At 41.5% G+C, this 27,834-nt stretch overlaps 1 protein-coding gene across 1 annotated transcript in view; it reads right to left on the bottom strand.

Moving 5' to 3' along the window:
* Positions 1–3,654: 3,654 nt before the first annotated feature.
* The window catches only part of SMARCA1 (SWI/SNF related, matrix associated, actin dependent regulator of chromatin, subfamily a, member 1), a 163,888-nt gene continuing 139,708 nt past the window's right edge, over positions 3,655–27,834 (bottom strand). Inside the window, exons 20-24 of the mRNA XM_056539097.1 lie at positions 27,379–27,511; positions 24,269–24,387; positions 23,844–24,056; positions 6,959–7,066; positions 3,655–4,046 (exon numbers count right to left, since the gene is read on the bottom strand). Of these exons, the coding sequence (XP_056395072.1) occupies positions 3,978–4,046; positions 6,959–7,066; positions 23,844–24,056; positions 24,269–24,387; positions 27,379–27,511 (642 nt within the window). The 3' untranslated portion in view covers positions 3,655–3,977. The remainder of the gene's footprint in view (positions 4,047–6,958; positions 7,067–23,843; positions 24,057–24,268; positions 24,388–27,378; positions 27,512–27,834) is intronic.

Raw genomic sequence — 27,834 nt, forward strand, 5'->3', positions numbered from 1 at the left:
TGGCAGTGACCATTTTACTCTTTATACACTACACAGCTAAATAGAGGATATATTCTACTGCATACATTTTTAGTAAGTGAATGTAACACCCATTAGGTTAACTTGGGCATTTTAAAACATAAAGTAAATAAATAGGCTTTTTTAACATTACTGGTGCTCACTTGTTCTTGTGTTGTTATGCCTCCCAGCAGTATGTATATATGATAATAATAGACATAAACATTATATTTATCATTTATATGTTCTCATTACGCGATTCATTATAGTTTCCATGATATCATTTTGCCTATAAAATGTCTAATTTGTACTGAAATGTATTTTCCTTGGAGCATAAACATAACCCATAATTAATAATGGCAACACTCAAACGAAATTGCAGAATTATGGCTCTTTTCCTTTAAATAGTTTGCATTGTATTTTTTTTCAATAAGGTTTAGAAATGCCCAGTTGGTCACATTATGCTTTATAAATAAAACAGACTTGTTCTGAGCTGACAAGTCATGGTTAAATATCATTTGCAAATGCTGTCAAGGATCAATCAAGTAAGGTATGGTATGTGTGATTGTACCCTAAAACTGTTAGCAATATGCTCATACCAAGCGCTAAAGAAAAACACTTAGGCTAAGTTCACACGCCGGAATGTCCGCATGGAAAATCTCAGTGCGAACATTCCGGACACAGGAATGTGCCATCTCATAGACGGCTATGCATTCCGTGCAGTCTTTGTACAAAGAATTAACATATAAATTCTTTGTGTTGACATGGAAAATGGAATTTCCATGCCGGAAACATCTGGCACGGCTGCAGTGTAATCTCTGCTCTGATTTCCAATGTAGAATCTGGCATGGAAATTCCTACATGTGAACATGGCCTTACAGGAAAACTGTCAGCCTGTCCACACTAAATTCAATATACTAGTTATAGTGTAGGTGAACAGGAGTCCAACGAGGGGTCATTTACTAAACTACGTCCAGTAGGTTCTGAGATATGCCCCCCATAAGATCATCTGCTAAATTCAGTGAATTGCAAGCTAGAGATGGGGCCCCGACGGCTCAATTTACATTTTCATGGTCTGTGACTCCACGTGACTGGACATGCGCGCAATTCATGGAATAAAGCGGAGGATCTTCTGGGGGACATATCTCAGGACCTACTAGACATGATTTAGTACTTAACACCAAAAGAAAAACTGGAGTGTGTGTACCTTTAAAATCACAAAATCTTTATTTCCACAGTGATTAAAATATACTATAAATGGATGAGATGAAGAACAATACCTGGACTGCTGCCAAGGCACTAAATAATCTTATATCATGTAGCAAATGGCACTTCAGCAAAACATGTTATACAAATGGTGTCTAATAGTTCACACTGGGCAACAATACCAAATACAATTGTAAACAACTAGTGGGTTAACAGCATACTACATGTCAGAGTAAACTGGAATAAATCCCGGCACCCACTCTTCGTATCATGCAGAAAGGGTCTTTATTTACGCAAGACGCGTTTCGGCTACAAGCCCTTTTCAATTGCAAACATATATATATGTTTGCAATTGAAAAAGGCTTGTAGCCGAAACGCGTCTTGCGTAAATAAAGACCCTTTCTGCATGATACGAAGAGTGAGTGCCGGGATTTATTCCAGTTTACTTTACCAATCTTCCTCGTGCACCACGCCAGTCCATGTGCCGCCCTACACTTTGAACTTTTTACTACATGTCAGAGACTCTTAAGTGCATCCTGCATACTCTCAAAAAATAACAAGTCCTGCTGCATCAAGCTAACCCCTACTGTGCAAAATTAAGCGGAATGTAAACACATGGGTAAAGTGACCAGTGCTATCTAAAGCTAAGTGCTGAGTGCTTACCCATCTGGTGTCAGCGTGCCTCGGCTCCCCAACGCCGTTTTGTTCCCTACTTTTTCAAGGGGCAGCCCAGGAGTGACCTATTAATAATATAAGAATCATAATGGACACCTACTATATAGCATGATGTACAAACAAAAAAGGTGTCAGTTTAGGTTCTTTTTTCGTATATTGATTTAATACTTGACCACTCGTTGGACTCCTGTTCACCCACACTGTAACCCGATGTATAGTTTAGTGTGAGTGAACAGACTGACAGTTTTTGTTTAAAAGAAAAAGCTCTATCACCTTGTGTACACTTAGGACTTTTGATCACAATCTTGTGTGGTGTGTTTTTTTTTTTTATATGTGGAAATAAAAACATTATAAAACAAAAGTGATTCTATTTAAAGGAGTACTGTAGTGGAAAATAACTTATTCACTATCCGAAGGACCCCACACGATCTCGGGGCCCCAGGGCGGCCGACATGCCCCCCATGTATCCCAGAGAGATGGAGGGGGCGTGTCAGCCCTCACGTCGTGAGGATACAGAATGCTCCCTTCCAGCAGACTGCTGGGGGCCCTGTACAGGAGATTGCGGGGGGTCCCATAGGTCGGACTCCCCCTGATTGCTCAGTGGTATACAGTGGCTTCAGGGAGAACAATGAGAATCTGTCCGCCTTCCCCAGTTGTATTTCAGGCATTTTTGGAACTAAATAGCTGTCTACAGATGGGCGACTCTTCCTTTTTCAGGAGACTCTGGTTTAACCCATTCGAGACAGCTTTCTCCCTTCCTTGCATACTGATTTACCATGAAACATTGGCTGAAAATAAGTCTCCATACACCGATGGTTCACTTCAATGAGATTCAGTACAATCTATCAGTAGAGAACAAATGGAAGTCAGTTATGAGTTCTCTTCTATCTGTGCTATAATTATCAATCACCTATCTAAGGACCAGTCTATGGATACAGCAAAGTCTAAGGATGCAGCAAAGTCATCACAGTCACCCATGACATTTGATACATTTGCCACAGCCTTAGACCCTCTAGTTTTATTAAGCTTAAAAAACCCACACAAATTTTTGGCCCAGCTTGTCACATTTAGGCCATGCCCTTTTCACATGACATTCCAGGCCATCCTGCAAAGCCATACCCCACTGTCAAATGAGCCACAATTAATGTCATGAAAATATACCAAGATGTTTAAAATTCTGGGGAAATTAACAGCAAAATAAAGCAAAATTCAGAAACAGGAATCCCCAATATCTTTTTGTCCAGTTTGATATAACAGTACAGCACTCTATCCCTATAAACAGGGTCCACTTTAATCTTACTTTTCCCTCATTTTTCATTTACATTTGGGGGGCTTTAGAACCAATCAGTATTTGCCAATAAGTAAGTGTCAATCTTTTCAGGTTACAATATTCCTGTCAGAAAAATATTAATAAACACTTGAGGGAGTACTGTACCGTTCTAGAGCCTGTGAACAAATTGTCATGCAGCCGGCACTAAATCTGAGGTAGGAAAATCCTATTCTGCAAAGTGTTGTCTGCTCCTCAGAAGGACCAGATACTTACATGGTTCTTCTGCATTACTAGCTCATGAATATACTGAAGCTCATTTGTACTACTGTGTATGAGCAGAAAATCCGGAAAATCCTTTGCAATGGAAATGGCTTTGGGACTCTTTTCTTCATGCAATATAATCTTTCATTTTGCTATCATGGAGTTTGGCAGTGGTCTGAACAGTTGGATGCAACCAAAGGTCTTCACATCCAAAAGGAGTGGGAAAAAAAAAAAACCTATGAAACTAATTTGATATAGATTTTATTTCAAAGCCACTGCATACGGTATAAAACATACAAAAGCTAAAACCCTCTGCACTTGCTTAGAACGAGGACACTGTCATATGAAATATATGATTCTCACAAAATATGGAAGGTGTAAATACTGGGAAGCATAAAATATAATACTACATATTCTTCAGGTAGACATTGAAAAATATACACATTCTTACACACGGAAATGTAACTAGGAAGTTATGGAAATGCACATTGGATGAGGCATTGTTAGATCAGAGACGTATAGAAATGGCAGTCTTCTATCAAGGACCTACACAGCTTCTCAGGACACTTTAAGACCTGGCTTTTTTTGTATCCTTCTTTCCAGTGTCTGATGCTGTATCCGCCTTTCTTTTACCCGACTGAAAGAAAAGGCAAAAATAATCATTATGGCTCACAGCCCTTCAGGGATTTACAGAGGTGTTTTATAACATATAAGAGATTATTTCAGAAAGCATAAAAGGTCTATCAATGGCTTTAACATTCAAGTCCACCTTTAGTAAACCTACCCTTGTATACTATTGAGTTTCATTATGAGCTTTTCCCTAATATATATTAACAGAAGATAGCAGCCACGGGTAAGAGTCCATTCACACAGCGGGTGAAATAAGTGTTGAACACGTCAGCATTTTTCTTACTAAATATTATTTCTTTGAGACAACAGTAGTTGCTAATTTCAGGTCTTTTGAAGCTCTTCAAAAGTGTTCTTGGCTCTGAGACAACTCTTCTGATTATTCTGCTCACTCCTCTTATATTTGCATGAACATGGTTATAGCAGGAAAACTCAACCCCAAGTGCAGTTGTGCACCTGTGCTAGGGCGTAGGTCCTGCACTTGTAAACCGTTGCTAAGGGCGATCCCCTGAAAAAATTGCATACAATGGAGGATGCCTGCAAACGGTCACAAGTACCACAATGGCATCCTGACACCAGATAAATGTGTATGTGGATGCGTTAAACAGGACTGACTTTAAACAAACACTTACATTGATGTGACCTGAGGTGATACAAGGTGCTCAACTCCAAGTGCAGTTATGCACCTACATTGGAGTGGAGGACCTGCACTTATGGATCACAATGTGGTTTCACAACTGTGGTTAATCTAAACAATGACATTAGCTAACCCTCAAAACTGATGTAAAATTTAGACATTAGCCAGTATATCCTTATATGAATGACACACTTGAGCCCGCACACCACGCCAAGGTTTCTCAAATGGTGCGGGTCCTATCAACTAACCTACCTGGACAGATAAATAAAACCAGGAACCGATATACGGCAGCCATAGGTCCGACTTGCAGATTGCTCCTCAGTCACCTCCAGTGTGAATCTAAGCACACATACAATGGGAGTGAGTAGACAAGCTACAAGCCCCACCCTGGGTTCTGCTCACTCCTCTGTCAGAAATCTTGTGAGGAGCACCTGGTCGAGGCAAATTTATGGTGATATGATTGTCTTTCCACTTCTGTATTATGGTCCCAACAGTGCTCACTGGAACATTCAGAAGCTTAGAAAGGCCCCTGTAACCAATGCCATCATTATGTTTTCCAACAATTAGGTTGTGAAGGTCTGGAGACAGCTTTTTGCTTTTACCCACCATGTAAAGTGTCTTGTGTGACACCTTGGCAATAAGACCTTTTTGAGGACCATCAGTTGGGAGGGAAACCAACTGATATTAAGTTGAACTGATAAGGGTCTGAATTGCTTTTTAATTATTGATTGATTTAATCTGTTGTCCTGGCTTTTCATGCCTTTTTGCACAATTTTCCATGTGTCATTTTACATTATTACACATAACTTTATTTGTTTTGGTTTCTTTGTATACATGGATTACTTGGGTTGTGAATGGCACCTTTTTAAATATATTAAGAAAAACGGTGACATGTTCAATACTTATTGCACCCTTTGTATTTCCCTAGAATCAATGCAACACTATTGTTTAAAGAATAGTTCCATAATACAGCATAAAATTAGGGGTGTCCAGAGAAGTCTAAAGGCACTATATTCTGGGTCCATACAACACACATCTGTAACACAACGTGCATAGACAGTAATTTAAAGTCCCAGCATGTCAGGAACTGTCCAGAGCAGGAGAGGATTGCTATGGAGGTTTGCTCCTACTCTGGACAGTTTCTGACACGGAGGTGGCCAAAAAAGGGAAAAAACATGTAAAAAAAAAAAGAAAAGGAACACTAGTAAATGCTATGTGTGAAATCTTACAGTCCAGTCACGCTTTAGTATTTTAAATCCATATTATTTCCATTTTTATCGTTGAAAATAAATGGTGACAATCCGTTGATGTAGATGTTTTTTTCACCTTTCTCTTTTTTTATGCAAATATTATGTCAATGTGCAGCATGTTCCAATGGACCTGTACTGTAACATTTTAGGCCATAGAATTCAGTGGGTTTAAATTAAAAATGCATGTTTTGTATCTGCAAACTTTACATGTCCATATTTGTCCAGTCTTTCTGTCATCTGAATTTCAGCAAATTATGCAAAACTATGTAAAAGATTGCTAATGATTTAAAGGGGTGGAAAACAAATGTTTTCAAAGCAACTGGTTCCAGAAAGTCAAACAGATTTGTAAATGACTTCTATTTAAAAATCTTAAAGGAGTACTGTGGATAGGGGATAAGTGTCAGACAGTTTGGACCCCCGCAATCTTCTGCACGGCACCTTGACTCTACCCAGAAAAGGAGCGTTTCAACCGCCATATGAAGCAGCAGCCAACATGCCACCTCCATGTATCTCTGTGGGAGAGCCGGAAATAAAGCTGCATAGGGGATAAGTTTTGCTGCATCACAGTACTCCTTAAACCTTTCCAGGACTTATCTGCTTTATACTACAGAAAAAGTTGTATAGTTCTTTTCTGTCTGACCACAGTGCTCTCTGCTGACACCTCTGTCCATGTCAGGAACTGTACAGAGCAGGATAGGTTTGCTATGGGGATTTTCTTCTGCTCTGGACAGTTCCTGACACGGACAGAGGTGTCAGCAGAGAGCCCTATGGTCAGACAGAAAAGATATTTAAAAAGAAAAGAACTTCCTGTGGAACATACAGCAGCTTATAAGTACTGGAAGCAGCTGAAAAGTACTGGAAATTTTTTTTTTCCACTGGAAACCCCTTTAAGTTAAAAAGCTACATCATGTGTGTATCTGGCATAAAAGAAAACTAATACTAATTCTTATTTCTCAATCATATTTAAATTACCCCCGATGGCTTAGGTTGACCAGCACTTGTTCTCATATAGACAATATTTCGATTTGTATTTACCGATGACTTAGGCGTCTTTTTCTTTTTCTCTGCTCTTTCCTTTTCTTCAATTTCCAAGTTTTCCTTTTCTATGAGTGATATAAGAGTATTGCAGCGTCTTTGCAGCTCCTAATACATTGAATAATGGAAGCAGATTAATAGAGATCTGGCCGATATACAGTGCATAAATAACCTAATGCGTAAATCCATGCTTTACTTTAGATGCACTGAAGAGCATTATCGAAGATCCGGGGTTCACAGTTTTACATCTGGTTTGAAGTAGGATTGTGAAAGATTTGCAACATTAAGTAATACATTTGCATTATGCTAATACTTTCACTGGCTATGCTTCTCCACAAGTCAGATATGAAGTTCTTCTAAGGATTTCTCACGTTAGTGACTTATGGAGTGGTGAAACAGGTTGCCATCTGCATTTGGCATCCATTCAAAACAGATTTGTTCATGTGGATCAGTGGTCTCAATATGTGGACCTTTAGGGGATGCAAAACTACAACTCCCGGTATGCCCAGACAGCCGTTGGCTGTCTGGGCCTGCCGGGAGTTGTAGATTTGCATAATTTGGAGGTCAAAAGTTTGAGACCACTGATCTACGTGTACAAAAAGATTGTCCAGCACCAGGGTCGCAGTAAATACATAGAAGCTTTATTGAATCATAAGCAGATGGAACATACACAGCCAACGTGTTTTGGACCTACACTCAGTCCTTAGCCATTCCATGACTAAGGACCGAGTGTAGGTCCGAAACGCGTCGGCTATGTATGTTCCGTCTGCTTATGATCCAATAAAGCTTCTATGTTTTTAGTGCGATCCTGGTGCCGGACAATCTTCTTGTTGTACCTATTGGTGGAGGTTGAAGATGCTGTCTATCAAGCCCATGCACAGCTGCAGTAAGTGGAGGTGGGAGCGGTTACCTTGCCTTTGTTACACTGATCTACATGGTCCACAATCTAGACACCACTGATCTACATGAATGAATTCTATTAAAACTGATGACAAACTGTAAACAGAACACTCTTCGACTTGGGTCTGTAACAATAGACCTCAATGCACTGTTTTTTGTATTTTTTCTTGTCAATTCAAAGAACCGAAACAGACGCTATCTTAAAATGACCTGACACTAAAACTAAAATCAATTATATCAGTATATTTTCTAGGGATCAACCGATATCGTTTTTTTAGGGCTGATACCGATAATCGGTGGAGGTTATGGCTGATAGGCGATAACTTATACTGATATTCCGGTATAAGTTATCGGCTATTTATCCCGCCGCGACACCGCTGCAGATCATTGATTTAAAGCGGGTGCTTTAAATCAATGAACTGCAGTGGCTTTTACATAGACCGCTGCCGCCACCCGCTTCTCTCCCCCTGCCTGTCCGGGGGTCCTGAGTCCTATCACCGCCACCGCCGCACCGCTCTCCTCACCGCTGCACCGCTCCGCACCCCCTACCGCCCCACCGCACCGCGCCGCACCTCCCACCGCACCGCCATGGCCCCATTGCCTCCCCCATCCCCGGTTTTATAATTACCTGTTCCAGGGGTCCACTCTACATCTGGCTCCGGTGGCGTCCTCCTGAGCTGTCACTGTGCGCACTGACGGTGATGTCACGTCGCGTCACTGCGCACAGCGTAATGCAGGACACAGCAGGAGCCAGAAGTAGCGGGGACCTCGGGAACAGGTAATTATAAAACCGGGGATGGGGGAGGCAATGGGGCCGGGGCGGTGCGACGGGTCGGGGGTGGTCGCGGTTCGGTGGGGCATTATCGGCAAGGTAATTGCCGATACCGATAATGCCCAAAATCGTGATTATCGGCCGATAATATCGGCCAAACCGATAATCGGTCGATCCCTAATATTTTCATTACTCTTATAGATCAGACTAGCTGAAATGAAGTGGAGAACACATACACAACTGCACCTAGTCTACAGTAACATATACACTTCTGGCATTAAGTTTAACCACAATGATCCCCTTCAGGAGCCAGGGATTACTTTATAAACTAAATTTTCAAAACCCAGGGCACGGAGCCCAGGGCACAAGATCCCTTTAGGGACAACCCCTTAGAATATAACTTTTATTGAATATATAAATTATAAAACCTTCAAAGTACACCACGTGACAATAGTTAAAATTTCAGTGTCACAGGTCCAGTTATAAACATTTTTGGGGCACTACCCATCATAAAAATGTTGCTATATTGTTCGTATATGCCACCATTACTTCGCCACTGGCTGGAATCCATGTAATCCTTAGACAAAAGGGTCCAATAGCAGTAAGTAAAATGCAAAGCCCTGTTAGCTTTTTCCCTGCACATCTCTGTTCCAAATGGGCTGGTGCCACAAATGTCAAAGCTTTATCTAGTGCTGTAGACCCTTTTATTCTATGGTTCACTAGGAGGTATTCCAGCAGCCAGATAGTCATGCTTAAAGGGGTACTCTGGTGGAAAAAATTTCTTTTTAATCTACTGAGGAAAGGGTCAATATATACAGCACCCTGAAACGCGTCAAGAGACTTTTTCACCGCATCAATACCGCTACAAGAGAAACCATTGCACTATTGCTGCAGTTTATAGCAGAACTCTAATTCCATATACCATCAATCCAGCCGCCTGCATTTGGTTGCCCCCGCTCCTACTAACACCATCTACCGGGCTGACATTCAGTGCTGCAGAGCTGACGTTACACCCCAAGATTCCCTCCACGAGGCTTGTTTCCATCACCGGAGTTCTAACATCTATCTCCGTGATCAGCGGCATTCTAGGTCTGTGGCAGACAGACCAGTCGCCGGTGCGCACGCCAGCCCACATCAGCCTCTACAGGATGGACAGCGAAAACAGCTTCAAAGGTCTGCACATTTATCTTTTCAAGCCGGTAAATATATGCTGCACAAATATATGTAAATGCGGACTTGGATAATATATCCATAACCTGCTAAATTGCACTATATCTTTGGATGAAAGACTCTTTGCGGTATTGCAACATTTTATATAACTTTTAAGGTCATTGTATAACATTTTTCCTCCACACAAGGGCCCTGTGTAAGGAGGTATTGTTAGATACATTGTTATATTATATTACATATTTTATTTTATTAGCGGTTGTTTTATATGAATAAACACAATTTTGTTTTCATCATAAAGTTGAAGCACAGTTCCAATTATTATCATTATAATTTTTTACAATCATCATGTATCAGTTTTTTCTGGTATTAGTCTAGAGGTGAATGGTACCTATTTATTTATAGTATTACCGGTATTTTCCGTTTTCAGTTTATATAATGTGCAGATATCACTCAACCTGTCAGTGCAACTGTCAACCAACCCTTACCTATACTCCTATACACGGCTCTTGATAAATTCTGCGCATGGACTTCGGGATGTATGGTTTAGACTATATTTAAAGGGGTATTCAGGATTTTTTTTTTTTTTTGACTATGCTACAGAGGCATAAAGTTAAAGTTAGTGTAGTTCATAATATAGTGTCTGTACCTGTGTGTGACGGTTTTCTCACAATTCTTCTGTGAATTTCACCCCACTATTTATTTTTAACAGGATACAAAATTACTGTTGTCTCAGATATTTCCCAGGTTGCAATGCGGCCGAGACCGGACTCACTAGTTAGCTGATGACAGGGTGCCTGTCTGCTTCAATGGGTGGAGGGATCGCTTGGTGGGAGAGAAATCAAACTGCAACTAATGCAACAGCTGTAGGCATCCTGGTTGAAAACCACAGGTCTTTTGAATAGATGCAGCTCATTTATGTTTCAATGGGTGGGGTGGCTGATGTGTGGGAGGGAGGAAAATGGAATTATGGGATTTGTAGGCAAAAGAAGAAAACTCAAACAGGAAATATCAGTTCAAAAAAAGCTAGCCACAGTATTATGTAATCTCACAACAAAGCCATTTAGCCCCAAGACATGCGCAGATCTTTCCTAAGCATGTCCATTACTGCCTGCCAGGTACGTACTAAAATCTCTTTATGGTGGATAACCCCTTTAAACCTGCTTCAGCATGGTCTGACATTTCAACCTATTTTCGCCTGATGCGAATTTTCGCAGAAAAGGCGCAATTGATAAATTCAGCACCAATGCATGTTTCCATCTAAAATAGACTAGAATGCATCATGTACTAGAAATTCTCTAAAAAAATTAATAGTTGCGAAAAAGTTGCATGTATTTAGACTGCAACTTTCTGTGCGACAATTTTAGATCGGAAAAACTTTGATAAATACCACCCAAGGTGTCCTGACTCTCAGATACCTGCCCCATATGGGAAAATCTGGCAGCAAGTGTTTAGTGTTCTTGCATCACCCCCACAGGGTACGTTAAAGGAGATCTGTAGTGCTGTGAACTTATCCCCCACCCCGCGATCTCCTGTACGGGGTCGCAGCAATGTACAGGAAAATGGGGCGTTCCTTCCCTGCATGACGCGGCAGCAGGCACACCCCTCCATGAATCCCATAGAGATACATGGATGGGCGTGCCGGCTGCCGAGTCATGCGGGGACGGAATGCCCCCTTCCTGTACATCGCCTTGGCCCTGTACAGGAAATCGCAGGGGACCCCAGTGATCGGACCCCCCGCGATCTATAACTTAACCCCTATACTTCGGATAGGGGATAAGTTCACAGCACTACGGATCTCCTTTAAGCATTACACAATGCTTGTTAAAGTCAAAGGGCTGTCCATGTAATGCACTGATGTGTCAGGTCCTCCAAGGAAAGTTCTTTGTCGTCACTTAATGCTATAATATGTTATGGCACTAAACAGGGAACTCCCTCTATATTAAAAGGTTCAGGGTGGCACAATAATAAAAAAAAAAGTTATACTCGCCTCCCTGAGCCCCCACAGTGACCTTAACAATAATCCTGGTCGTTATTTTCCACTGCTACTTTCTGATTCAGATGATACACTACCTCATCCCCGCAGGAACTGCCCTTCTGATGCATCACCAAGGACCAAAAAGTAGCAGTGACATGCGGAGCTAAGTGACTTCCATTATATTTTTATGCAATTTGTGCCTTCATGGCACAGATAGGATTTCTAAAGCTCTAATTGGCTGAAGCCATATCTGTGCATGGACAAGCAATGACACCATTTACTCCTATGGCCCACACAGACCCAATCATAGACAGCTATTGACTATGATCGGTTCATTTTACGAGCGCATCCCACTTTGACTCGGACTGAAAAACATGTTTGACGATGATTTTCATTTGGAACTCAAAGTCGGAGCTGCTCGGAAAATGACCAGTTCGCAGTCAATAGCTGTCTATGATTGGGTCTGTGTGAGCCATAGGAGTGAATGGTGTCAGTGCTTGTCCATGTACAGATAAAATTGCGGCCAATTTGAGCATGAGAAATGTTATATGTGCAACGAGGCAGTAGATGTGTTGCGGACATGGCCTTACACGGCATCTAAAAGATGTTTGCAGGTTATTATGTCATGTCATTGTTTTTCAATAGTTATTGGGCAAAAATGTCTAAAAAAAACCAATAGTTCTGTAAGAATTCAACTTCCCCTACATTTTATGAAGAATATGCAGTTTTTATATAAATATTCAAGCTAGAGCAGTCGCCCAGGGACCTAAACCTTTTGCTGGTTTTTGAGCTTCGTGGCTGAGCAAGGACAGAACTGCCCTGCAGGGTTCCGTGATCGTGAATTTTAACTTTTCAAAATATGAGTAGTAACATATTAGACTACACACAAAGGACTCGAAAACGGAGGAGGGTTATGGTCCCGGTATCCCTGTAAAGGGCACAAGACCGATCAAGATTTAGGATGCACCGAGAAAGGGGCGAACCCCGGGGAGCAGTCACTAAACCACTGCAGGGTTTCCGGACGTTTAATACTTTTCTTCTCTCCCTGTCAGATACCATTTCATGTCTGTGATGCTTAATGCAACCATAATTCGCAGCAGTATGATGCTAGACATTGACAACGACACCAGAGCAGATGAATCAGTTACCTGGTTACCAATTAACCTTCTAATCTGCATAGAACAATAGTCTATTGATCCGCACACTAATTCTTCTCAACAGAAATGCAGCCAGTGTTTCACTAAAGGAATATACACTATATGACAAAAGATTAATGATTTCAGCTCGAAAATGTTACCGTTCTCCAGAGATCCCAGCTAATGAGTGCAGATGATTAATAATGAGTGTGCCAGAGCCGCGCAAAATCAGATCACGACCCCTTACCTCTGGCACAGCCAAACATGCAAACACCCCAAATGAATACATACTTTTATTTCTCATCCACACACAGATTGGGAAATGAATCACACACTGTGCAAAGTCTGCTTCTATGACATTACGGCTTGCAACCTTAAAATCTGTCATATAATTAGAATATTTATCTCGGGTATCAGAAGCAGCAGAGCTGAGTTTGTCATATAGCACAAATGACTGTGTTTATTACTACTTGCTAAAACAGAGCTTCCTACAGTCTTAACACAATGTATACAATGAATACAGTCTTAAAGGGGTATTCCAGGAATTTTTTTTTATGACTATGCTACAGGGGCTGTAAAGTTACTGTAGTTCATAATATAGTGCCTGAACCTGTGTGTGACGGTTTTCTTAAATTCTTATGTGATTTTCACCCCAATATTTATTTTTACCAGCATACAAAATGACGGTTGTCTCAGATTATTCCCAGGTTGCAATGCGGCCGAGACCTGACATCACTAGTCAGCTGATGACAGGGAGCCTGTCTGCTTCAACGAGTGGAGCGATCGCTTGGTGGGAGAGGGATCAATCTGCAACCAATGCAACAACTGTAGGCACCCTGATTGAAAACCACAGGTCTTTTGAATAGATGTGGCGTATTTATGTTTCAATGGGTGGGGTGGCTGATGTGTGGGAGGGAGGAAATGTAATTATGGGATTTGTAGGCAAAGAAGGAAACTCAAACAGGAAATACCAGCTCACAAAAAGCTAGCCACAGCGTTATGGTAATCTCACAACATAGCCAAGACAAGCACAGCTCCTTCCTAAGCATTTCCATTACCGTCTGGCAGGTACGTACTAAAATGACCTTATGGAGGATAACCCCTTTAACACAATGTCGACAATAAATACAGAACTCAATGGGTTAGCTGACAAAATCAACACTGCTGTATCCCTATGGTAAATCTAGGGAGGAAAATCGAGTTGGATGGAGACTACAATGCTTTTGAGTTATTTTCTTATAAAAAAAAAATATCTATTCTGCAATGTGTTCCCCGAATGCAGCTCCATCTAGTCCCTGTGTCTAAATCCATGACCATGTAAGCATGTATATAGGTTAGTGCAATAACTTTATTTTGATATACATATATACCATATAACACGTGTGATGTATAGTAGCACACTGCACAATTGTCCTCAAATGTCGCCATGGTAACATGAGAGATATATGGGAATTTAAATTACAAAGTGATTCACAATGCTGGACAACATTCAGGACTACTGCAAATTGTATTTGATGTCATACAAAAAATATAAAAATCCTTGTTATTGACTTTGGAGATGTGGAAAAACAGATGTATTTCAAGTGTCTTCCGGAAATAAAGTAAAGCAGAAATGCAGTACAAATATAGTCACCCTGCGGTTAGATAAAGAACATTTTATGGAGGCCATTGATTTAAGTTATATCTATTCCTGCTAACAATCTACTTATAATATTGTAGTCAAGTTAACCAGGGTGCCTTCAGTTGATGAAAAACTACAACTCCCAGCATGCCCGGACAGCCGAAGGCTGTCCGGGCATGCTAGGAGTTGTAGTTTTACTATAACTGGAGGCACCCTGGTGGGAAAACACTGCCTTAGATGGATTGTCATGAAATTATTACTATATTTGAAGGCTCGTCCGACTACATTTTATTTACCAAGTCCATTTTTTTTCACTAAACAAGGCACAAAGATTCTGCAGTCATAATATTCACCCTCTATCACAATGACAAGGCAAATAAATCCTCCCGATATTATAGGTGTATCCAAGTCAGTTGGACTATAGCCCCGAATACAGAACAAAGATTGCATAAAAAGCATAAATCCCCCACTATTTAGTTCTAGATATTTTAAAGAGTATAAGATATATAAATTGATATAAACACATACATGCAACTTTTTATTTCATTGCTTAGCTTGGGAGGGAAACAACAATTTTTACTGTGTATATTCACAGGCGACAGACAAAGAAAAAGGACTGTTTTTCATAAGCTGAGAGGACGCGGGTCATGTTTTAGTACACAGCACCCTCTAGTGGCAGTCTGGATAAATGTAGAGTGGAAATGGTAGAATGTACAGCACAATACTTGTGTAGATTCCTAGGCTGGTACAAGGAATAACACAATGCATTCAGAAAAATTTCAGGCTCTTTTACCTTTTTCACCGCCTTGTACTAAAATAAAAATATCCCCATCATTTTGCACTCATAATTTTTCCCATTGTTTTGAACTCAATATATAATAATGAAAAAGTGAAAACAGAATGCTATAAAATCTTTGCTAGTTTATTTACAGTAATAAAAAAATAGATCTTCTCATTGACATAGTTATTCAGACCCTTTACTCATTAGTTGAATCCCCTTTGGCAGAGATTACAGCCTCCAGTCTTCTTGGGTATAATGCCACAAAGTTTGCATCAGTGGAAGCCAATTTTTTAGGTCTCTCCTAAGATGTTCAACAATGTTCAAGTCAGGGCTCTTGCTGGGCCACTCATGACATACATCATGTTGTCCCTAAGCCACTTCTGTGTTGTCTTGGCTTGTGCTTAGTGCCATTGTCTTGTTGGAAGGTGAACCTCCTGCCAAGTCTGAGGTCCAAAGCAGTCTGGATTAGATTTTCATTAATAAAATGTCTTTACTTTGGTATATTAAAGGGGTTATCCACCATTAAGTGATTTTAGTAGGTACCTGGCAGACAGTAATGGACATGCTTAGGAAGGATCTGCGCTTGTCTTGGAGCTAAATGGCTATGTTGTGAGATTACCATAACACTGATGTTATTTTTTTGTGAACAGGCTATTTCCTGTAGGATTTTGTTCTCTAAACTACACATCCCATAGTTTGTAAGTGTCAGCTTACTTTCCTCCCTCCCACACATCAGCCACCCCACCCATTGAAACACAAAGGAGTTGCATTCCATTCAAAAGACCAGTGTTTTCTAACCAGGACGCCTACAGCTGTTGCAAAATGATCTCTCTCCCACCAAGAGGTCGCTCCACCCTATGAAGCAGAACAGGCTTGCTTTCACATCTGACTGGTGATGTCATTTCTCAACACACTGTAGCCTCGGAAAACCCGAAACCTAAGTAATTTTGCATGCTGTTAAAAATAAATAAATAAATAAATAAAAAAAATCACAGAAGAATTGTGAGACCATCGTCACACACAGGTACAGACACTATATTATGAAGTACACTAACTTTACAGCCCCTGTAGCATAGTCAAATTAAAAAAAAATTGTGGAAAACCCCTTTAAGCTTTCCTTCACTCTGACCAGTCTCCCTGTCCCGGCTCCTGAAAAACACCCCCACGGCATTATTCTGCAACCATCATGCTTCACTGTAGGGTCAGTATTGGGAAAGTAATGAGCTGTGCCTGGTTTCCTCCACACATATTTCATAGAATTAAGGCTAAAAAGTTTATTATTATTTATTTATTTGTACATTTTTTATTTTAGCATGAAAGGGTCTGAAAACTTTTCAAATGCTTAAGAAGTAATCATGAGTCAGATGCATGTATAAGATGCTAGTAGGCAAGCTAACTAGTAATGTCTCCATAACACCTTCCCCCAACCAGGTTTCTGAGTCTGTAGTACATTTGGAGCAGACAGACAGGACATGCAGTGCAAGAGAAGCTTTGCAAGTGTTTTTGAAGTAGATTTGGAAACATATTTTGTGTCCACGTCAGCAAGAAAGCTACGTTCAATGGGAAATTATATAACATGCTTGAGAATTGACATGCAAAGTGTTTTTTTTTTATTTATTTTTTTATTTAAATCAATGGGACTTTATCAAAATTGTTAAAGAGGAATTAAACAAGAACACAAGTTTTCCAAACTAATGTAGTGATTTGACCTCTCTAAAATGACTTCCTGGTGCCCACAACATCACATGGGCAATTCAGACCCTAGGGTTCTGAACTACCTGACCTGATTTGCCTGTCCATGGCATATCAACACAATGGTCCATACAGTAAGTTCTAAGCTCTTCCCCCCAGCAAAGAAGTGGCTCCACATGTGCAGTCAGCATCCACTACAGTGATATGGAATTACACCACGCTCACTATGCTCTTTCTGGGTCTCTAAGTCATCTCTGATTTCATATGCCACATACTGTATGTCTATCATGGTGACATTTAATTACCATATACACTCGAATATAAGCCGAGTTTTTCAGCACGATTTTTCGTGCTGAAAACGCCCCCCTCGGCTTATACTCGAGTGAACTCTCCCGCCTGTCAATTCCTTCATCTTCATGGTCTTCAACCTGCGGACCTCCAGATGTTGCAAAACTACAACTCCCAGCATGCCCGGACAGTCATCGGCGTTGTAGTTTTGAAACATCTGGAGGTCCGCAGGTTGAAGACCATCATCATCATCTAGACCCCCCTTTTAGTTTTCTACTCACCTCCCCTCAGTGGGAAGGAAGGGTGAGCTGGTCCGGGCCAGGGACCGTCCGGTGGGGAGGGTTAGTCGTTCTGGGCTGTCCATTTTCACCGGGAGGCCCTCTTCACCGCTCCGGGTGGGCCCCGGACTAGTGACGTTGCCTTGACGACGACTCACAGGGACGTTCATGTGCAGCTACGTCTGCTGCGCACAGACATCCCTGTGCGTCGTCGTCAAGGCAACGCCACTAGTCCGGGGCCGGCCCGGAGAAAAGGGCCTCCCGGTGAAAATTGACAGCCCAGAACGACTAACCCTCCCCACCAGACGGTCCCTGCAGCATAGATGGCCTGGACCAGCTCACCCTTCCTTCCCACCGAGGGGAGGTGAGTAGAGAACTAAAAGGTGGGGCTGGATGATGACGAAGGCAGAAGTGGTCTTCAACCTGCGGACCTCCAGATGTTTCAAAACTACAACTCCCAGCATGCCCGGACAGCCGATGGCTGTCCGGGCATGCTGGGAGTTGTAGTTTTGCAACATCTGGAGGTCCGCACATTGAAGACCACTGATGAAGGGATTGACAGGCGGTGATGATGAAGGGGGGGGGGGGGAATGATGACGAGGGTGATGATGATGGGGTCTGGATGATGACGGGGGGATGATGACAGGGTGATGATGATGGGGTGATGATGACGAGGTGATGATGACGGGGTGATTATGACGGGGGTGGTAATGACAGGGTGATGATAAGGGGATGTTAATGACGGAGGGTCAGGATGATGATGGGGGGATGATGACATGGGGGAATTATGTATTTCCCACCCTAGGCTTATAGTCGAGTCAATAACTTTTACTGGGTTTTTGGGGTGAAATTAGGGGCCTCGGCTTATATTCGGGTCGGCTTATACTCGAGTATATACGGTTCTGGTAAACTGCGGTGCTTTATTTGCACTGAACAATAGGAGGATATTTCAGTGTGAACAGCACTGCAGAGCATCTGGCTCTTTGTTGCAACCTCTAACCTCCTTTTCCATTTCTACAGTGTATTATGACGCATACACTATCCACGGTCCACACCATAAGCAGATGTGCTCTTAGACACAGGAGCGAACATGATATGCATGTAATATTATTAGCATACAAGATTAATTCATTTAACTGAAGCATTTTCCATTTTCGGCTCTCTAAAGAGCCGGGAAACTTTGTCATGAAATCAGAGCTGCATTTTCAGTCTGTAATTTCATTGTTGCTATTTGATTTCGGGTAAAAAAAAAACACTCAGCATCTAAGTAATGCATTACTCTAAAACACAGAAAATGAGTTTTTGCTCAGATTTCTAAAATGTCATTCGTATAATAGGGTCCCAATTAGATGAAAATGCTAAATGCAGATAATGGGCAGCAGACTCCACCACCCGTCCTCTATCTTTAGAGGAAAGGTCCTTGTCTTTTGGATGGGAGTGTATACAGTGCTGCAAAAACATTTCCTCATTTATTTTTTGATTATTACTGCATTTGTATAAGAAACAGGCTTATCCAAAATGTCCTTAAACTAAATCAGAAATGTAATATCAGTCTGTTACTCATACACCAGATTTCTCAGCGGTCATAAGGAGACATTCTTGGACGTTCTTGGATAAGAATACAACTCTAAGGCCAGGCGTAAATGGCAAATTCAATCTAAGTCATGCAATCAAAATATTTTAGTGTCTTTAATGTGACTTGATGTTATGTGACTTTATAATAGTTGGATGGAAAGAAAATAGCCAAAATGCACAAAAGTCACAAGCATGTCGCAGTTGCAAATGATCTACGACCACAAATTCATAAGTTGAATTTTGTGCCATTGTCTTATCTCAGTTACATCATATTGCAAGTCACATCGACCACGACAATCATTGGATGCAATGTCGCAATGCGATGCTGCGATCTTCTTGACATTGAGTAACCATGGCCTACCTTGCCTCTGTGTACTTAAAGGGGTACTCTGTCCCTAGACATCTTATCCCCTATCCATCGGCGGGACCCCCGTAATCTCCCTGCTGCAACCGGCGTTCGTTTAGTGCATCGGCGGAGGCTTGTGACGTCCCGTCACGCCCACTCAATGCAAGTCTATGGGAGGGGGTGTGACAGCAAAAAAAAAAAGTGAAAATAAAGTTTCAATAAATGTGATTTAACCCCTTCCCTAATAAAAGTCTGAATCACCCCCCTTTTCCAATGAAAAAAGAACTATAAATAAAAATAAATATAAACATGTGGTATCGCCGCGTGCTTAAATGTCCAAACTATAAAAATATATAGTTAATTAAACCGCAATGGCATATACATAATAAAAATTCCAAAGTCCAAAATAGCATATTTTGGTCACTTTTTATACCATTAAAAAAAATGAACAAAAAGCGATCAAAAAGTCTGTTCTAAACAAAAATGGTACAGATAAAAACTTCAGATCACGGCACAAAAATGGGCCCTAATACATCCCCATTTGCGGAAAAATTTTAAAAGTTATAGCGTCAGAAGAGGACATTTTTAAATATATAAATTTTCCTGCATGTAGTTATGATTTTTTCCAGAAATATGACAAAATCAAACCTATATAAGTAGGGTATCATTTTAATCGGATGGACCTACAGAATAAAGATAAGGTGTCATTTTTACCGAAAAATGTACTACGTAGAAACGGAAGCCCCCAAAATTTACAAAATGGTGTTTTATTTTGTTTTTTTCAATTTTGTCGCACAATGATTTTATTTTTTGGTTTGGCCATAGATTTTTGGGGAAAATGACTGATGTCATTACAAAGTAGAATTGTTGGCGCAAAAAATAAGCCATCAAATGGTTTTTTAGGTGGAAGATTGAAAAGGTTTTGATTTTTAAATGGTAGGGAGGAAAAAACTAAAATGCAAAAAAATTGAAAAACGCTGAGTCCTTAAGGGGTTAAAGTACTTCTGTCTCCCTAATAAGACTTTTTCTAAATGATCTGGACCACTTGGGATCACTCTCCATTGGGCTCCCAATTCAATTCTTAAAGGGCTATTTTCCTAATGGATGTACCAGATGTCTGATATTTGTGGGTTACAACTTTGAGACCACCACTTATTGTGAGAATAGGGGAGCCAGCTGGCAGCAAAGAGGATAAAAAATTATACAGTGCAAATATTTATTTTCAAGACAGAAATGTCTTTAAACTGAAAAAGTGCTTATATACACCAAATACAGAAGCAGCAGAGACAACTAGCTGGAGGCACATGGACACCTGAAAATACACAAAACACTATAGAGGAGAGGAAATCTGTTAAAGAGGTATTCCCATGTGAAGAATTTATATCCCCTACTCATAGGAAAGAGATGCAGGGCTAGAGGACCCAGCAAGATGCGCACACTGTAGGGTGAGTATGCACAGAGTGCTAGAACAGGCCTGCCATCAAATGTGTTCATTTTCTTGAGATGTGCTCAGATTATAGGCTGTTGGAGCCATGTGCAGACCTGTAGGGACTTCTGCAATGTTGAATGGTACAGGAGATGAGGTATAATCTGCAAAGTTTCTGTAATGGAAATCTACGATGTGCACAGCAATAGGTGATAACTAGTTGGTGGGATCTGACCCAACCGATCCTTAAAAGGTGACAAAAATGGCACTCATGTGCGGCCAGCGCTTTGTTCATTCTCTATGGGGTCACCACCGATCAGCTTGTTATCCCCTATCCTATTTTGAATAGCTTCTTCATCTTTAAGCTATGTATGAACAATAAGTACCTGTCAGGAGCCCAACTGCAGCTGTATCTTGTGAGCAGGTCACATAAACATAATCAAGTGAAGCCACATGGATATGATGCCTTAAATTTCCACTATCACCAAAACTATTTTTAAAAACAATAGAGCCATAGAAAATAAGTATATCTCTAATACTATTTCGTAATTTTTTCCAAAGTTTCCCTTAGAAAACTGGTTCTATAAAAGTGGCCACTAGAGGTCCTCATAAAATGTCCCCCACCTGTTACTATGGTCTTTTCAACGTTAGCAACATCAGCGTCTCAGTCAGAATACAGGAAGTGTGGGGTTGGGGTAGGGGGGTGCGCTCCTTGCGTGAGAATCTCCGAACACAGAGAGCTGGGACGAGCAGGCAGTGTGTTAGCTACTGTGATTGGCTGAGAGGAGGCCACGCCCCCTCACACCTCTCCAGCTCTCAGTAGCATTGACAAGGAGAAGGATCGAGTGCACAGCTCCGTCCATTGCATAGAGAAGGAGCAGAAGTGCGACAGCATGTTCACCCTCATACAGCAACATGTACACCAGTAGTAAGGAGATGGGGAGGGGGTTTGTTACAGTGTGTCAGCTCAGTAGTAAGGAGGTGGCAAGAGGAGGGGATTTGTTACAATGTGCAATTCAGTAGTAAAAAAGATGTCATTAGGAGGAGGTTTGTTACAGTGTGCCAGCCCAGTAGTAAGGAGATGGCATGAGAAAGGAGGTATTACTGTGTGTTATCAGTGGGTGATCCCATTAGTAATGAGATCACACGAGGAGGAGGTTTGTTACAGTGTGTCACCCATTAGTAAGGAGATTACATAAGGAAGGGGTTTGTTACAGTGTGTCACCCCAGTAGTAATGAGATTACAAAGGGAGGAGGTTTGTTACAGTCTGTCACCCCAGTAGTAAGGAGATTACATGGGGAGGAGGTTTGTTACAGTGTGTCACCACAGTAGTAATGAGATTACATGAGGAGGAGGTTTGTTACAGTGTGTCACCCCATTAGTAAGGAGATTACATGGGGAGGAGGTTTGTTACAGTGTGTCACCCCAGTAGTAAGGAGATTACATGAGGAGGAGGTTTGTTACAGTGTGTCACCCCATTAGCAAGGAGATTACATGAGGAGGAGGTTTGTTACAGTGTGTCACACCAGTAGTAATGAGATTACATGAGGAGGAGGTTTGTTACAGTGTGTCACACCAGTAATAATGAGATTACCATTGTAGCCTCAATATAAGTCCGGCTCAGTGACTGTCTCACAGTGCTCCTCCCAGTCCAGTCTCTTCTCTCTGCCACCGCTATTTGGTGGCACGCTCAGCCTGCCCTAGAGGATTGTCTACTCTGTACTCTATCTTCTCCCGCCGGCCTGGTAGGTCAGAGCTGCCACCAATGTTACTCACAATTCACACACACAGTGTGCTGTGCTGCGGCCCTGGCTGAGTATGTAAGTGACTGCATCCGTCGGAGATCCTCCCAACCAGGGCATCTGTCTGCACAGTCACTGCTATTCACATTTGTATATACACTAGGATGCAATGTTCTGCACATACTCCCCCATGTATAGCAGTGCATGTACTGCACACACTGTTATACATGGGGAGTATGTGCAGTGACCCAGGGCCTCTGAGTCTGCACAGTCACGGCTATTCACATTTGTATATACACTAAAGTGCAATGTTCTGCACATATTCCCCCATGTATAGCAGTGCATGTACTGCACACATTGTTATACATGGGGAGTATGTGCAGAGCATTGCACCCTAGTGTCTGTACATTCACATGTTAGCGGGCGGGATTGGACAAAACATCATCGGGAGCGGGATTGAAAAAACAGTCCTGCGCAGGGCTCTACTACTTAGTGTATAAGAAGAACAGGAGGCAAACTCCAGTAATCCTTTTTCCTCTCTGTGTAACATGTGCAGCATAAAACCAGAGAGGAAAGGGTTACAGAGCAGAGTGCAGTGATTGGCTGACAGCTCAGTGACACACAGCGAGGGAGGAAGTTTAGTCATGTACAGTGAGGGCAAGAGAGGGACACGCCCCCTGCCTGAGAGAAGACGGAAATTCTGTGTGATTTGATATAAGCTGATTTTAAAAGAAATACAGAAGCTAGACACATAAAAGTTATATGTACATGATCAGGATGAGGTACTGAGTAACATATAACTTTTTTCTTTTTCTGAGATATGATAGGTACATTTTAAGCATTGTGACAGACATAGACACACTCCAAGCTGGTTACACCTAGGTGTCAATTTATTCCCAAATATCTAGGAGGAATAACAGAGGAACAGCACCATGCAGAAGATATGCTCCACCATGAATGGTACAAGGAGTTACTAAAATAGACATGTCAGGGGAGCTGACAGGTCCTCTTTAATACTCCCTTGACCTAGTATAGTTGATTACTTCTTAATATCTACTGTATATAATTCTAGGGTAAATGTTGGGTCCTTGCACAACAGACCAAATTGTCCTTCTCTGAAGCCATAAGATGCACGCAGTACACTCACTGCATACACTAACATCCTATGTTTATTATACATACCATGGCCGTCCGTGACTTGATGAACCAATCAAATCGAAATTGTGGGGCATTCCTAACGCACTGGCGTAGCTCTTCATACACGTTTTCCTTATCAAAGCCCATTTTATGCAGCATGCATATCAGGAATCGATCTTCTTCCTCTGTGTAGTTTTTGCCTTTATTGGTCCCATATTGTATCCGCAGCTGATGGAACGGAGCCTTGTACCTTGCAATCTGAACAGAGCAGAACAATAAGTTCACCAACTATAACTTATTCAGTCACTTTTACTCATTCACTCACACTGCAGACATACAGACGTACTAAACTTGACTTAACAGACCATCAAATAGTGAATGTTTCCATGTATATTGTGTTCAGTTTGCTGCATCATAGCAAATGCCATTCTATTGATATTCTAGATACCTAATAAATATGTGACGATTACCTTTGCATCCAATGCTTTTTTGATACTGATCCTCCTCTGAATGCGTGCCTCGCCTCTTTCAATCTGAGCCATAATTTTTTCAATATCTTGTAATTCATTGCAACGTTCCCAGAAAACAGCTGAAACCAAACATAATATGTGAATGTGTGCATTGTGAGACAGAGACAAGAATGGCAGTCAGAGTTATTTTTCTGCTAAATTGGATTTTATGAAATGACAGGCAGGTTGGTACTGGAGCCTTTTATTCACTTGCTGGCCAATCCAGAGTTTCAATATGGCACCAAATCAGCACTGGTGCTGAGGCTGATTTACTAAGAGGCTAAATTCTGTGGTTTGCAGCTTCTAAAGGACACTTCATTTGTTATTGAGTAAAACATTGGATGCCTATTGTTTTTGGTCAGGTGACTGGTAGCAAGTCATCTGTATATTAAGGAAATACTGTGTTAGTAAGCTCTTTGACAAGGATTTATTTAGCATTTTTTATGCCTTAAGGTAAAGACTAAATTTTGTGCTAAAAAATACTGACAGAAAAAGCCCTGTTTAAACTATACTTCTGTGTAACTGACTGCTGTTTTGCTGTTATTTGCCTGGTTCTATGGGGCTACAGAAATTATGTAGATACAGAAAAATCATTTATTCTGGGGGAGCACGGTGAGATCATTTATTCTGGGGGGCACGGTGGCATCATTTATGGTTTTATGGTACAATTAGTTGGTGCATGGCACAGTGTTTGTTAACATTATATTTGGGGGCATATTGTGTGGCAATAATATACCAGGGACATAGCATGGGGCAGTACTATACAAGGAATATAGTGTGTGGCAGTACTATACCAGGGATATAGCATGTGGCAGTACTATACCAGGGATATAGCATGTGGCAGTACTATACCAGGGATATAGCGTGTGGCAGTACTATACCAGGGATATAGCGTGTGGCAGTACTATACCAGGGATATAGCGTGTGGCAGTACTATACCAGGGATATAGCGTGTGGCAGTACTATACCAGGGATATAGCATGTGGCAGTACTATACCAGGGATATAGCGTGTGGCAGTACTATACCAGGGATATAGTGAGTGGAAGTACTATATCAGGGATATAGCGTGTGGCAGTACTATACCAGGGATATAGCGTGTGGCAGTACTATACCAGGGATATAGTGTGTGGCAGTACTATACCAGGGATATAGCGTGTGGCAGTACTATACCAGGGATATAGCATGTGGCAGTACTATACCAGGGATATAGCGTGTGGCAGTACTATACCAGGGATATAGTGAGTGGAAGTACTATATCAGGGATATAGCGTGTGGCAGTACTATACCAGGGATATAGCGTGTGGCAGTACTATACCAGGGATATAGCGTGTGGCAGTACAATACCAGGGATATAGCGTGTGGCAGTACTATACCAGGGATATAGCGTGTGGTAGTACAATACCAGGGATATAGCGTGTGGCAGTACTATACCAGGGATATAGCGTGTGGTAGTACAATACCAGGGATATAGCGTGTGGCAGTACTATACCAGGGATTTAGTGTGTGGAAGTACTATATCAGGGATATAGCGTGTGGCAGTACTATACCAGGGATATAGTCTGTGGAAGTACTATATCAGGGATATAGCGTGTGGCAGTACTATATCAGGGATAATGTATTCAGGGGCACAGCGTGCTTTAGTAATATATTCAGGGGTATAGTATTTGGCAGTATTATATTCAGGGGGTACAGCGTGTGACAGTAATATATTCAGGGGTACAGCATGTGGCAGTATTATATTCAGGGGTACAGCATGCAGCAGTAATATATTCGGGGGCACAGCATGCTGCAGTAATATATTCGGGGGTACAGCATGCTGCAGTCATGTATTCAGGGGCACAGTGTGCTTCAGCAATATATTTGGGGGCACAGCATTCTGCAGTAATATATTTGGGGGCACAGAATGCTGCAGTAATATATTTGGGGGAACAGCATGCTGAAGTAATAAATTTGGGGGCACAGTGTGCTTCAGTAATATATTCAGGGGTATAGTATGTGCAAGTATTATATTCAGGGGCACAGCGTGTGTTAGTATCATATTCAGGGGCACAGCGTGTGGCAGTATTATATTCAGGGGTACAGCATGTGACAGTATTATATTCAGGGGTACAGCATGCGGCAGTATTATATTCAGGGGTACAGCGTGTGGCAGTATTATATTCAGGGGCAAAGCATGTGGCAGTATTATTTTCAGGGGCAGAGCGTGTGGCAGTATTATATTCAGGGGTACAGCGTGCGGCAGTATTATATTCAGGGGCACAGCGTGTGGCAGTATTATATTCAGGGGCACAGAGTGTGGCAGTATTATATTCAGGGGCACAGCGTGTGACAGTATTATATTCAGGGGTACAGCGTGCAGCAGTATTAGTATTCAGGGGTACAGCATGCAGCAGTATTATATTCAGGGGCACTGCGTGTGGCAGTATTATATTCAGGGGCACAGCGTGTGGCAGTATTATATTCAGGGGTACAGCGTACAGAAGTATTGTATTCAGGGGTACAGCGTGCGGCAGTATTATATTCAGGGGTACAGCGTGCGGCAGTATTATATTCAGGTTCACAGCGTGTGACAGTATTATATTCAGAGGATACAGTGTGTGGCAGTATTATATTCAGGGGTACAGTGTGTGGCAGGATTATATTCAAGGGCAAAGCATGTGGCAGTATTATATTCAGGGGCACAGCGTGTGGCAGTATTTTATTCAGGGGTACAGCGTGTGGCAGTAATATATTCAGGGGTATAGCGTGTGGCAGTATTTTATTCAGGGTTATAGTCTCTGGCAGTATTCAGAAAATACAGGAAACAGTACATGTACATCCTCCAGACTTCAGTCGTTTTACCTATTTCCTTCATGGTACTGAGGCCACTAGGTGTGAATCAGGCCTCAGTGCTTTGCTCGAACCTTAACCAGTGGCAGACCTGGATAAGCGGACCCTCACTAAAAATAGCTGAGTACCCCTGCACTAGACTATCGGTTGTAATGACTCAATAACACCTGCTGTATACCAGACACTTGTATGTTACAATATAAGCCCTTGCATGACTAATGTTGCATAGAGAAGAACAAACCTGAGTATTCAATGACCTCTTCTGGTGTCTTCCCTTCCACTTCACGAGCAATGTTATCAATATCGTCACGGCCGTACTTCTCATTGGCTTTAATAAACTGGTTGAAGTCCCGTTTATTCCAATTAGTAAAACCCTATCGGTAAACATAACACAAGAATGAGACTTTGAACAGTATCTCTTTTCTGAAATTCTTTAATAAAATGCTCCTGGATACAGAAATTACATGATACAATGCCTATCACACCAATTTACACCAAAGGCCTCATGTACAATTGAAATTTTATGTAAATTTAAAGGGGTACTCCGGTGGAAAACATTATATATTTTTTTTAAATCAACTGTTGCCAAAAAGTTAAACAAATTTGTAAATGACTTCTATAAAAAAAAATCTTTACCCTTCCAGTACTTTTTAGCAGCTGTATGCTACAGAGGACATTCTTTTCTTTTTGAATTTTT

Source organism: Hyla sarda, chromosome 9, assembly GCF_029499605.1.
Source record: "Hyla sarda isolate aHylSar1 chromosome 9, aHylSar1.hap1, whole genome shotgun sequence".
Classification (NCBI taxonomy): Eukaryota; Metazoa; Chordata; class Amphibia; order Anura; family Hylidae; genus Hyla; species Hyla sarda.